General features: G+C 36.3%; 1 protein-coding gene across 4 annotated transcripts in view; it reads right to left on the bottom strand.

Annotated features, from left to right (window-relative positions):
• The window catches only part of RELCH (RAB11 binding and LisH domain, coiled-coil and HEAT repeat containing), a 142,680-nt gene that overhangs the window by 26,830 nt on the left and 101,507 nt on the right, over positions 1-14,343 (bottom strand). For all 4 annotated transcript variants that reach the window (XM_043994389.1, XM_043994417.1, XM_043994408.1 and 1 more), the window contains 3 exons: positions 13,669-13,748; positions 5,990-6,096; positions 4,613-4,712 (listed from right to left, as the gene is read on the bottom strand). In XM_043994389.1, coding sequence (XP_043850324.1) covers positions 4,613-4,712; positions 5,990-6,096; positions 13,669-13,748 — 287 coding nt within the window. The remainder of the gene's footprint in view (positions 1-4,612; positions 4,713-5,989; positions 6,097-13,668; positions 13,749-14,343) is intronic.

Genomic DNA, 14,343 nt, shown 5'->3' with positions numbered 1-14,343 from the left:
CCTAAATCATTCATTTTTTTTTTAAATCATTCATTTTTATGAGTGAAATCTAGAGAAAACTGACCACTACCCCCTTTTTTGCTTTCACTTTCACAAAATGGAAATTTAGATTTAATGTCAGATGTTAATCAGATTATCCTTTTCTGCCCCCCTCTAGGGACTTGCCTAGGGTCACACAGCTAGTAAGTGTCAAGTGTCTGAGGTCATATTTGAACTCGGGTCTTTCTGAGTCCTAGGCCAGTGCTTTATCCACTGTGCCACCTAGCTGCTCCACCTGCCCCCCCCCCCAACTATCTTTTGGTAGAAGAACTAGGTTTCATGACAGACCTTTATAACGAAAATTTTATCATTTTGTGCATTTGTAATCAACAATGACCAAATCACTGTGGGAGGAAAACAAATTTATGACTTCTTGTTCTGCCCATTCAAATACAATCTTTGGTTTAGCATATAGGAAGTATTGGCTTTCTGATATAAAATGTTGTAGGTATAATTCAAACCAATTTGCTAAATTTCAATAATTTATTTTTTTTTTTGGGGGGGGGGTCAGGGCAATGAGGGTTAAATGACTTGCCCAGGGTCACACAGCTAGTAAGTATCAAGTGTCTGAGGCTGGATTTGAACTCAGGTCCTCCTGAGTCCAGGGCCGGTGCTTTATCTACTGCGCCACCTAGCTGCCCCCAATAATTTCATTTATTTTAATGGTCTTATCATCAAGATAGAATTTCTTAGCTACAAGCAGTCTGCTTGTTTAATCATATAATCAAGGAGACTAATTTATGAATTTGCTACCTTTTCTTCCTGCTACTAACTACCTTTAAATGCCATAGACAGCTTATTTTGTTTTGGAAATAGCTTTGTCACAATGTATCATTATTATTGTTAAACTTGATTTTAAGTGAATATTCTTTAGTGTTATGAAGCAATTTTCATAAAGGACCAAAAAAAAAAAAAGAAAGAAAGAAAGAAAAAAAAAAGAAAATTTAGACAGTAGATAATTGCTAAGGTCTTCCATGACCAAGAAAATAAATAATTAATTATTAGTTGTGTTGGATCGAATATAGGCCATACTGCTCCCCCTCTAACCCCAGGACCAAAATCAGTTAGTTAATCTACAATTTCAAGGCAGCCAATGATGGGTATTAAAGAGGATTAGAAGACAGTAGAGTTAGAGTTGGAAAGGACCTTAGAAGTCATCTGGTCCAACCCATTCATTTTATAGATAATACAAATCAATCAATCAATCATTTATTAAAAATCATATCCTATGCTAGGTGCTGGCAACACAAGTACAAGGAATGAAACAATCTTTACTCACAAGGGGCTTATAGTCTTTCTTTCTTTTTTTTTTTTTTTCGGGGCAATGGGGGTTAAGTGACTTGCCCAGGGTCACACAGCTAGTGTCAAGTGTCTGAGGCTGGATTTGAACTCAGGTCCTCCTGAATCCAGGGCCAATGCTTTATCCACTGTGCCACCTAGCTGCCCTGGGGCTTATATTCTAATGCAGCTGGCAACAAACACACACACACACACACACACACACACACACACACACACATAAAAATATATTTACATATATAGTTTTGGAAGGGAAGGCACTAGGGACTTTTTCCCATAACAGACAATCTTAAAGAAAGGGACTTATGAAGTGGAGATGAGGAATGTATTCTAGGTAGGGGCCACAGCCAGTGCAAAGGCATGGAGGAATCGGGTAGTGTCTTGTGTAAGGAACAGAGAGAATGCCAATTTGGCTGGATCCCATAGTGCAGGAGTGAAAATAACATTCAATGAGACTAGAAAGACAGGTTGGGATCAAGTTGTATATAGCTGAAGACCAGGGATGTTCTCTGCTTCTCAAGGTCACAGAGGTAGTAAATGGCAGAACTGAGATTTGACTCCAAGTCCTCTGACCCTAAGTCCTGAGCACTTTGTCTACTACACTATGTATCTCCCCAGAATTTCATAATACACCTTTATTTTTCCTTTCAAAGAGATTTCATTTTAGAGGGTGACCTATATTCAGACCAACACTTATTTGTACATAGTTATTTGCTTTTTGTCTCCTTCATTAGACTGTGAGATCCTTGAGGACAGGAACTATCTTTTGTCTTTCTTTGTATCCACAGGGCCTACCATAGTGCCTGGCACATAGCAGGCACCTAAAAATGCTTACTGACTACTTGAGAACATGGCACAAGTATAGACGTATCCTCATTTGAAAAATGAATGATCTGGATTCATGTCCTTTCTAGCTCTAAAATTGTCACACACACATATATACATATATAGCTGAAGTTTATATACTTATAACTGTCTATTAAAAGACACTGTTGTACTGTGGTGCTGAAAAAAAAAGCAGAAGAGAACTGTTCAGAAAATCAGAATTACTTCAAACGACTTGCAAAACTGTACTGACTGCATTATCAAAATCAAATCCCAAGATAAGACTATTTAGAAATGTAAAGGTTGATTCTTGACTTCTCATCCCTGGCCTAGATTCTTGCTTAATAAAATAGTTTTCTTATTGGGAATATTCTTACAAATGTAAAAATCACAATGACTGATCATGATCCTCATTTATTCTAATAGAATACACGACTAATGTTCAAATTGAAGCACTGTGACTGACAAAAAATACTTATATTTTCACTTCTATCACACAATCTAATTCATATTTAGGGGAAAATTTACTGTATATGAATCTTTCCAAATACAAATCAATCCACAAGCATTTTCTATGTTTACTATGTGCTGGGCACTATGTTAGGTCCTGGAACTAAACCTTATGCACAAATAGATCCATAACTGACCTAAAAGAGTATTAACTGCAGTGATAGTTTAAGCATGAATACACTTTTCAAATCAACAGCAAAAGCAGAGAGACAGACCCAAACCAGGCAAAAGCTATAAAGAAACTAGGAAATGCATTTTTAAGAAGTATAGGAAACACTTACAATTTTACTTAAACAGACTTATTTCATTCATTTATTTGAGAGTATTGGCTCAATGGATGCAAATATGAATCTCCTGAAGTTGTCATATGTATTTGAATTGACATTATTTACAGTTATAATCATGAAAAATATGGTAATTGGTTCCAGCCCAATGGAGATATACTGCGCAAATCTGAATAATGTGATCACTTCACTTATTCACACTAATCAGAGCCTGGCTAAATTCTTGGACGGGATTCGTGCAAAATATTATATAGTTTTTCTGGGCATAGAGGAAAATACTAATAAAAATTGCAAAGTGGAAAAAAGACTATCTTGGAGAAAAACCATAATATAAGAATTATCACTAGGTCTTGTTTAATAAAATTACCATGGACTAATGCTTTATGCATGTATTTTAGTAAAACTTATAATTGCTTTTTCAAATCTGTTCTCAAATATTTGGAAGAGAAAATGATAACTTCAAAAATTTTAATCTGCAATATTTTATATGGTAGCATTAATTATTCATTATCAATTCACATTATTGTCTGGGGAAATGAATGATCTAATGAATTCTTCAGACATAGATGGAACTTACTCTGAAGGTAAAGCTAAAAATCTTGATTTTGTATTTCCCCTGAAAGAATTGGAGTCAATATAGGAACACACATACATGTGTATACACACACACACACACATATATATGTATATATGTTTAGTTATTGAGGTTAGACCAGAGATAGTGACTTCCTGCTTCAGATGAACTTTAGAAAGATATTAAAGATCATACAGAATTATTATAAACCTAATTTATGTACCTAAAGATTTCAGAGGACATAATTTAAAAATATTATTACTGATTTAGCCCTCTACTCCACCCTCTGTTTTTAAATTCTGGGAAGTTATAATTAATACTGAAGGAGGAGTATAAAGCAATCAATTTAGTTTAGTAATATTGATCTTATAAAACTACTAAAAATTTATACTAGAGTACATGACAAGGAACTGGATTTTTTAAGAGTATGATAAACATTAAAGGATACATTTCACTTGATAACTTTTATAACTAATATTTAAACATACTGTATTCTTATATCCTTTCACTGTGGGAAGATGATGGGGCAAAAAGCGTATGGGCCTGTGTTTTTAAATAAGATTAATTTTTGTGGGTTGTATGAGTGGTAATTCAGATGTGTTTAATGAAAAACAGTATTTCAACAAACTCAGTACATGCATTTTAAATGAAAGTCATGGAAATAGCTAGAGTTCACATTTTGAGAGATATTCCATAGAACTGAGCTCGTTTTATTAATGTCATTAGCGAATAGGAAAGCATATTCAGAAAGATGTAAATTGAATACTGAAGTCAGAAATAAAACAGCAAAGTAAAAGAAGCTACCATAAAACGTCTTTTAAGGAAATAATTTGGAAAGTGATATGAAAAGACCATTTAAATATGTGAAAACTAAACAATGCAAATGCTGCTCCATCACACAGTACACAACTCAGTACTGTTACAACAGAAACCACATAAAATATGCATTAAAATAACATACTCTATACAGAAATTATCTTTACACCCTTCCATTCCTTGTTCCCGGCTCTCCTTCTCCCACCTCCTCCCTTAAATGACAACTCTAATAATCTAATGAAAGAGAAATCTGTGATTCACTTACCTCAAACATTCTAGCAGCAGTACATCTAACAAGTGCTGAAGTATGGACAACACCATACCACAAAACAGTCAACAACAACTCATGGTATGCTGGGTTTGCTCTAGGGAAAAAAAAAACCATAATGGCATATTATAGCAGCAGCTGACATTTATCTAGTTCTTTAAAATTTACAAAGTATCTTCCTTATAACTATGTGAAAAATTGTACAAATATTAGAAAAATTTTACAAATGATGAATTTGGGATTCAGGATAAATGATTTGTTCAAGATCATAAGGCTAATAAGTAGAATATAACTTCCTCAAAGGCAGGGCAGTTTGCCTTTTGTATTTCTAATGCTTAGCACACTCTCTCTCTCTCTCTCACATTTTTTGGCTGGGGCAGGATTGGCTTTAGATCTGTGATTTGATTGATATATTGGCAACATACAATCTTAGATCACTGCCAAGGGTACTGAGAGAAGTTTAGTGTCCTGCCAGTGGTTACCCAGCTAGTCTGAGGCAGGATTTGAAGCCCTGACTTCCTGGCAGGGGCCAGCCTTCTATGGACTATCTTGGGCAGCATTCCTTTGTACTTCTTCATGCCCCCAGGAATTTCATCATCAGGGTACTCAACATCAGGGGAGACTGTATCAGCCCTTGATACTCACAGCTCATCAGGGCTCTCTGTCCCCCTGATTAAGAAACAAAGGTAAGAGTTCCTCCCAAAGCCTCTTTGAAGAAGCATTCCTAGGCTAGGCATCTTTCCATTATCATCCCGATGCACTTTAAAAAAAAAAAAATTTTTTTAAAGTGAGGCAATTGGGGTTAAGTGACTTGCCCAGGGTCACACAGATAGTAAGTGTTAAGTGTCTGAGGCTGGATTTGAACTCAGGTACTCCTGACTCCAAGGACGGTGCTCTATCCACTGCGCCACCTAGCTGCCCCTGATGCACTCTTTTGGATTCAGTCATGTTCCACCCCCATAAAGGTTATCTTCTCTACCCCATGACTAAATTCCCTCCACTCTCAGCTTTTCATCTTGCTTTTGTGCGTTGTCTATCCTCCCTTTAGACTATAAGCTCCTTGTCAGCAGGGACTGGCTTTCTTTTTTTCTTTCTTTCTTTTTAAATCTGTATTCCCAGTGCTTAGCACAGTGCCTGGTACATAGGAGGCACTTAATACATGTTTACTGACTGACTGTTAAAATACAATGAGTCTGGCTTTGTCTCTCAGGGTGATCTTCTAGTTCCAAGAATCAAATACAGTTTTCTTCAAGTGTATTCATTCTAGTGTATCCTCTCATTCCTCAAAGGAAAGATCTTTTACAAAGCCACATTATATACTTTACATATATGTATATATAATTTTAAAGAAACTACAAAAGCTATTACTTTTACCCCAGTTCCACAAAAGAAGCCTTCAGACTATCAAGAGGAGCATGAGACAACGAAAGCATAGTCATTACATCTTCTAAGAATCCAACTAAAAGTTTGCGGTCTTCTTCCTGAAAAGAAGAAAGATCTAGGGTAAGTTCTTGTTCAACAAAACACTGTCATTGTAATGGATCAATGTCATAATCGGAAAGGATTCTAATGAAAATAATCATAGCAAGTTATTTATGACATATTTATCTGCTCTTGGTAGGATATGATTATAATAATCCTGTATAAACTTTTAGATTAATGTAGTAAATGATATACTCTTTCACTAAAATCAACTTTAGCTTTCAGTTCTAATATTACAGATTTCAAAGCACATCATTACAATACTCTCAACCTAATTATAAATAACAGTTATGAAGTCTTTGTGAAGCACTGATGTGGGGAAACTGTAGGGACATGGTTAAAACTGGTTGTTACATTCAAAATATTCTAAGATATTTAACAAAAAATGAATAAGAAAATAAAAATATAAGAAATCTCCTTTTAAGAAACGGGTGGGGTTGGAGGTAAGTATTAAGCAAACCTTGAAAGCTTTAGCAGAGAACTGAAATACACACCAGTAGGGGCATATCAAATGACCCTAAAACAGAGAAGAGGAGGGATCTTGACAACATTATGCAGTAAAGTAGACTAACCAGAAATGGAGGACATGATCTGAAACTGGGTAGGTACTTTCATCAAGCAATAGCAAAATGAAAAGTTCCCTAGCTGGGCCAAATACAGTCATGGGAAATGAATGGAGCAGAGATCTAGAGATTTCGGTTTGCTTTGGAATCAGATATGAAGAAGACATAAAACAAAATGTTGGTTTGGCATGAATAGTTGATGATTATAGAGATAAAGTTTAAGATGTCACTTAAGCAAATGAAGAGTTTATACATATAGGAGCAGCTTCACAGCAAGCACTGATTCAGAAAGTAAAGACAGACAAAAAATTCACCATTCAATACATATTTATTGAGAAATTACTATGTATGATGTACTGTGGCAGACCAATATTACTGCTTGGCTTTGCTACTGAAGGGTGTTCCAAGGTTTATATTGTCTTTCATATAGAATGGAAAATCTTTGAAGATAGGAAATACTTTGTTTTTCTATTTGTATCCCTATTTGCATCACAGTAAGCATTTAATATATTTTATTTATTTATCCATCTGATTAGAGGGGTCTTCTAGGTATGTACTATACCCTGTGATAGTACCAAATCTTGAGAATATATGAAGGGATTTAGTGAGTACATGTAGTCCTATAAGGGGCTCCTAAAGCATCCTAGATTATTGTTCCTTTACATCTTCCTGAAACTATTCTATCTAAAAGTGAGAAATTAGTTGTAAAACTTGCATACTTGAATTTTTCTTTACAAAGTTCATTTTTTTTTTTGTGAGGCAATTGGGGTTAAGTGACTTGCCCAGGGTCACACAGCTAGTAAGTGTCAAGTGTCTGAGGCTGGATTTGAACTCAGGTCCTCCTGAATCCAGGGCTGGTGCTTTATCCACTGCGCCACCTAGCTGCCCCTACAAAGTTCATTTAAAAAAAAATTAAAATTGACCAGACTGTGGCTAATTTGAAAAATAACCTGTTCTTCAAGAAATTCACAATCACTAATATGATGCCATCTTGTGGTAAATTACAGAAACAAGCCATAAAATAATTTGAATAACTGAATTATTTGATTCAAAGTCACAGCTCCATTCAAGGAAAAATGAAAAGGGTACCAAGATAGTCAACTGTGCTTTGGGGAATCTGTGATTTCATTTTTTTTTTGAGGGGCAATGAGGGTTAAATGACTTGCCCAGGGTCACACTGTTAGTAAGTGTCCAATGTCTGAGGTCTGATTGAATTCAGGTCCTCCTGAATCCAAGGTCCGTGCTTTATCCACAGTGCTACCTAGCTGCCCCTGTGATTTCATTAATAGAGGTGTTTCCCAATGGCACAAATCAATTACATTATTTCCCATTTTGACTACAATGCCTGCCCTGTTCTTGTCTAAACCTTCGCCAAGTCCTCCCAAAAAGCTTTACCCAAACTGTTGGAGGCCTTGCCTTTTCATTTTCTAGAATCTCTGGACTCAGACATATCACTATAGTTGTTCATCTGTGGAGTCTCATTCTAGTTATGATCTCTATGAGATTATCCTCACAATCACCCCTTCCCTTCAAAATCTTCAATTTCTATCAATCAAGGTATTTTTTCCTCATTCTTAAAACAACAACAAACCAAATTCTTCCGCCACATTCCTACTCTGCACTCAAACTATTTTCCTATATGTCCCCACCTTTTCAGAGCCAAAACCCTCAAAAAAGCTGTTTATACTCATGGCTTCTGCTTCCTTTTTGTACTTAATTCTTTACTCTTTGTAACTTAGCTTCTGACCCTATTACTCACTGAAACTGCTCTCTCCAAAGTTGCCAAATTATCTAATAGACAAATCAAAAGACCTTTTTTTTTCAGTTGTCATCCTTCCTGATGGCTTTGCAGCATCTAGCACTATTGATGTCACTTACTCTTTTCTGGGTCTCCAGGATACTGTCTTCTGGGTCTCCTCCTACATGATTCTCAATCTCTTTTGCTGGTTAATTATCCATACCATACCCTCTAATTCTGGGCATTTCCCCAAGGCTTCATACTAGTTTCTCTTCCTTTACTACATTATTTGACTTGTTGATTCACTGGCCCCCATAGGTTCTGTTTACATCTATATAGATGGAAGTCAAATCTATAGCTCTAGTACTACATTACTAAATTCTTAATGAACATTTCAAATAGGATGTCATAGATATCTCAAATTCAAAACTCACTGTCTCCCGGTCCCTAACTCCCAATCCATTACTCTTGAATCTCCCTTTTCCTGTTGAGGATCCTATTACCTTTCCATTCACCCATGTTTACAAGTTTGGCATTATGCTTGGATCTTGAAACTCTCCCTATTCATTAAATTGTCACATCCTGTTATTTTTGCCTCTATAATATGTATTGAATCTGAATTTTTCTCTCTACTCACAATGGCCATACTAGGGTAAATTTCCTTATTGCCTTTCCCCTATAAATTGGTATCTGTGCCTCAATTCTCTTCCCATTCCAATCTACACAAGTACCAAACTGATCTTTGGAAAGCACAAGCCCCTACACAATAAACTCCAGTAACTCCTTAGTACCTTTAAGATCAAATACAAACACTTCTGCCAATGAAAGCTCTTTACAACCTGGCTTAGTCTATCTTTCTATAAATACTCATACAAGATCCTCTCTACTTGCTCTATGTTCTGGTCAAACTGGCCTACTTTTCTCATAATATTTCACCTCCCATCTCTTTCCTTGTCTTTACGATGGTGATCCTCTATGGCTAGAATACACTCCATCCACACCCTTGCTCAGAATCTCCTGTTTCTTTCAACATTTAGCTTAAACATCACCTCCTACATGAAACTCTTCCTGAGTCCCCTAGATCCCAGTTCCTTCCCTTCTCAAATTACCTTGTATTTATTTTGAATATATTCCCTATTTACTTACTACATTTATGTACAAGTTATCTTTCCCAAGAGAAAAGGTCCTTCAGGGCAGGAATGATTTCATTCATTTTTCCCTCCTTTGTGTCTCTAGTGCTTAGTATAAGTTGTTGGAACTTAAATATTTGTTGGTTGATTGATCACAGAGTTAGAACTGAAAGTAATCTTAGAGGTCATCTAGATCAATCTCCTCTTTTTACAGATGAGGAAACTGAGGCCAAGAGAGTTACATTAAAATCCCACTTCCTTTTCTGGGCACACATCTTTCATAATATCTTTCTTTTCTTTTCTTTTTTTGCGGGGCAATGAGGGTTAAGTGACTTGCCCAGGGTCACACAGCTAGTAAGTGTCAAGTGTCTGAGGCCAGATTTGAACTCAGGTCCTCCTGAATCCAGGGCCGGTGCTTTATCCACTGCGCAACCTAGCTGCCCTCATAATATCTTTCTATTATCACTTTTCAGTCACTGGCAATGTCCCTCAGCCTACTTACGCACATCATAGATCTTTCTATTGACCTTCACAACTTTAATTCTTCTGAGATCAAAGTTTCCTATTATCTGTTAGACATGTAGCATCACCTGAAGAACATTTATGTTAAAGAGATGGGCTTTCTTTGCATGGTACTATGGTATAAAACACTGCATTTACTCAATTCATTCACAAGCATTTATCAAGCACCTTATGAGTGCCAGGTAATTGTGTTAAATATTCAAGATACAAAGAAAAAGCAAAAAAAAAAAAAAAAAAAAGAGAAAAAGCAAAAAAGTTCCTGCTGTTAAGGAGTATGCATTCTCATAGGTGAGAGACAATATATACAGAGAAGATACACACATATGTATGTGTATCTCTATATATGTATTTGTGTGTGTGTGTGTGTATATATACACACACACACACACATGCACGTGCACGCGCACACACACACACACATATACATATATGTATATATGAAGGAAGAAAATTAGGATTATTATCCCAGAGGTAATAGGTAGCCACTAAAGTTTACTGACTTCATAAGTAACTTGGTCATACCTATGCTTCAGAACAATAGCTTCTGCAGCTGTGTGGAAGATGGACTAGAGAGAGGAGAGACCTGAAGCAGGCAGACCACTTAAGAAGCTATTGCAACAGTCCAGTTATTAGGGATGAACCCAGAATGATGGTTGTATGATGAATGAGAAAGGTAACATAAGAAAGATATGGTAAAGAAAGAAACAAGATTTGGGAACTGTTTTCTTCTCCTCTTTCTTTTTAAATTCTCTGTTATCAAGGGAAGCTCACACAGCTATCTTCCTTTTACTCAATTCTTGGCCCAGTTAATTGTGAGAAATACACACACACACACATACACACGTGTGTGTGTGTATATATTGAAGTCTACTGAATTTTCCTTCCTTCCTTCCTTCCCACCCACAAAATAATTCAACAGACTATCTAGCTGTGCATCACAATCTGGTCAAGTCTAGATTTTCATCTATTCTGTTCTTAAAAGGATTTCTTTTGCACTTCTGTGGTTTTCACCGAATAGTTTTGTAGTGCCCCAGTGTCTGATGAAATTAGTAAATGTTATCTGTGAATAGGAATATTTGGAGAAACCTGTCATCAATAAGGAATCATCCCTTTGTTTGTACTCTCTATGACACACTAATGGACACCTTTGGGAAATCTTAAATCTTTTTAACACACTGCTTTATGTAAAGCCTAAGTGTAGTGTTGAACAAAGTTACTTCTAAAGTCATCTGTTTCTAATTTGAATGATTTTGATGTACACATAGGGGACACTTTGAGGATTCTTCAATGTTACAATTATGCTCTAACAAGTCATATGCTTATCAATAATCAATAAATAATGAACACAAGAGAACCTTAAATTTTCTATGCTTTTCAGAAAGCTGTATTTCTATCGCTTTCAGAAAGCTGACTGTAAAGATATGGCCCACTGTAGAAAGTCCATATCAGCTGTACATAATCATAAAATTAACATAGCTATACAGGAAAAACATTGACTAAAACTGATGGAAATCATACTTTTTGTCATGCTAGAGAAGTTTTCAAATTAAAGAAATTATTTTTTAAGGTTACAACAGCACTGGCTATTCTTCATGCTGAGGATGCTCTTTTTCCTTACCTCTGCCACTTGGGTGTCTCTGGCTTCCTTTAAGAGGAAGCCCAAGTCCTGCCATCTTGTGCCTGCTTTGTATCTGTCTAGTGTACATATGCTCATATGTATATGTATGTATAATTATGAAAATATGTATGTGATTTAAATGTACATAATTAGGTACATAGATGTTGTATTCCCTAAAAAATGTAAGCTCCTTGAGGCCAGGGGTGACTTCTCTTTTGTATCCTCAGCTCAATAAATGCTAGACTGATCAGATAAGATTACTATGTTAGATGCTTTAATACTGAAGGGTTGTTTACAGGTTAAGAGAAAACCCATTAAAGAAGTCAGTAGTACAGGGAGTAAAAGAGCCAGTTTCAGAATGCAAGGCCACTGGGTATCACAGCACTGGAGGGCTAAACTGTCCATGGAGGAACAGCCTCATTAACAAACAAACAAATAAATAAATAGGAAATAACAGAATGAAATCCTCATTTCCATCTCACCTATACAGAGAGCAATACTCATATCTTTGATCTTGCCACCACAAATAAGGGTTACAGTTCCATGGTCATTAATTCTGAAATTCTTTCATTTGATCAAAATCCTTTCTCTTTCCATTCTTTTCTCTGATGTATAGCCCAACCCTGTCCTTCACCTTCATGTGACCTCTTCCAATCCTGCCCATGTATTCTCTCCCTCCATACTCTCAGCTGAGGATTCAGCCGCAAACATCACTGAAAAAAATGGAGGCTGTTGGCTCAGATCCCTTTTTGCCCTTCCTTGTCTCCTATCATTCTGATGTTTTCTCTGCTGCCTACAAAGGCACCCACATTTCCTTTGAGACTCAGCTCAAATCCCATCTTTGATAAGAGGTTACCCTTCTTCTTTTTTTTTTGGTGGGGCAATGAGGGTTAAGTGACTTGCCCAGGGTCACACAGCTATTAAGTGTCAAGTGTCTGAGGCCGGATTTGAACTCAGGTCCTCCTGAATCCAAGGCCAGTTCTTTATCCACTGCGTCACCTAGCTACCCTGGTTACCCTTCTTCTTACTGCTAGTGTCTTCACTCTGAGGTTACCTCTAATTTGCCTGGTAAATATCTTAAAATTACATTCCTGTACAGTTGTGGTCTCCTCCATTAGAATAGACACCATAAGGACAGGGCCAGCTTTTGCCTTTGTTTGTAGCCCTAGCACTGAGCACAGTGCCTAACACATAAGAGCTCAATAAATGCCAAGGACTCTAGGCAAGGCTTTGTTTCCCCCTATTGAAATGTTAAGTTCTTTGAGGGCAGGAACCATCTAGCTAGCTGGTATTTATATCCCTGGTGTTTTACATAGTACCTGGAATGTCATAAGAACTTAAGAAATGTTTTTCTTTCCAATGAGTGAAGAATTCTATGAAACAAATGCAATTTGTGATATATAACTTTGGCTTAATGTTTCTGATTAATAAGGACAAAGATAATTTTCATTTTTTTAAACCACCGAAAAATTTTAGATTATGATCTCAAATAATCTCTCCACTAATCTTATCATAAATTGAAAAGAAATTAGGAGTTCTCTTTCTCCAGCCTTTTAGCACAGTGTCTTATATATAGTAGGCACTTAATATTCATTAAGCTTGTTGACTTAATTTGACATTAGATGCACTTTCTCTGCATTTTCACTGGCTGTCCTCTACTCTGGAATCCTGCCTCCAGGCTTTTTTTAAATCTCATCTTCTGCAAGAAGCCTTTCCTGGTTCCCCTTAATTCTAGGGCTGTCCTTCTGAAATTATCTCCAATTTATCCTGTATGTATCTTGTTTATAAAAGCTGTTTGCATGTAAGACTACAGGGTCCTTGAGAACAGGGACTGTTTTTGCCTTTCTTTGTATCCCCAGAGCTACACAGCACATAAGAGGCATTTAATAAATGCTTGTTGACTTGACTCCCAAATGAAACACAAATCTCCCCTCTTCTTCACCCTTAACAAACGCAGAACTAGTTGCCCAAACTTAAAAATGTAATAATTTTCTCCTTACCTGAATATAGCATGTAAGGACTCCTGTTGCATAAATAGGGACTGTAGCTTTTGTTAGGACCCCATTTCCTGCTGAAGAATCTAAAATCACAGACATAATTAAAAAAAAATTATTCTAAATATAAAGAATACTTGTCATCTTAATCTATTTACTTAAGCATAATACTTTTTACTCAGTGTTACAAAGTAGTGACAACATCCTTACTAAAAATCATTTTTACTAGTCATGAAAATGCAAGTAAATACTACTTCCCTTTAGGGTTTTCTGTATCAAAAGCCTAAAATTATATCAAATGGGAATGAAATTAAGTGAGTAAAATGAGATATGACACTCCCTCTCTGCAAAGAAAATAGAAATAAGGATTTTCATCCTTTGAAAACCTGGTTATTTAAAACATTTAAAAAATGCTTGTAAAACACCAAATTCAATGACTTGTATTTTTCATTACCCAGCTATTAACAATGATGCCAATAACAAATCACAATCATATAATACTTTACAGTTTGCAAAACACTTCTCATATTACCAGCTTGGAGAGGGTCAGGAGTGCATAAATGAACTTAATGGTCTGCCTGCTTCCTGATGTGCCCTTGGCTCTGTCCGACCCTTAACCCTTATCCTCACAGTAGTGCACTGAGAGTTCTGGGGCTGCAGGCTTAGAGAATGTGATAGAAA

Source organism: Dromiciops gliroides, chromosome 1 (assembly GCF_019393635.1).
Source record: "Dromiciops gliroides isolate mDroGli1 chromosome 1, mDroGli1.pri, whole genome shotgun sequence".
NCBI classification, from domain to species: Eukaryota; Metazoa; Chordata; class Mammalia; order Microbiotheria; family Microbiotheriidae; genus Dromiciops; species Dromiciops gliroides.
The sequence above is the reverse complement of the archived record's forward strand: the minus strand, read 5'-3'. Positions and strand labels throughout refer to the sequence as shown.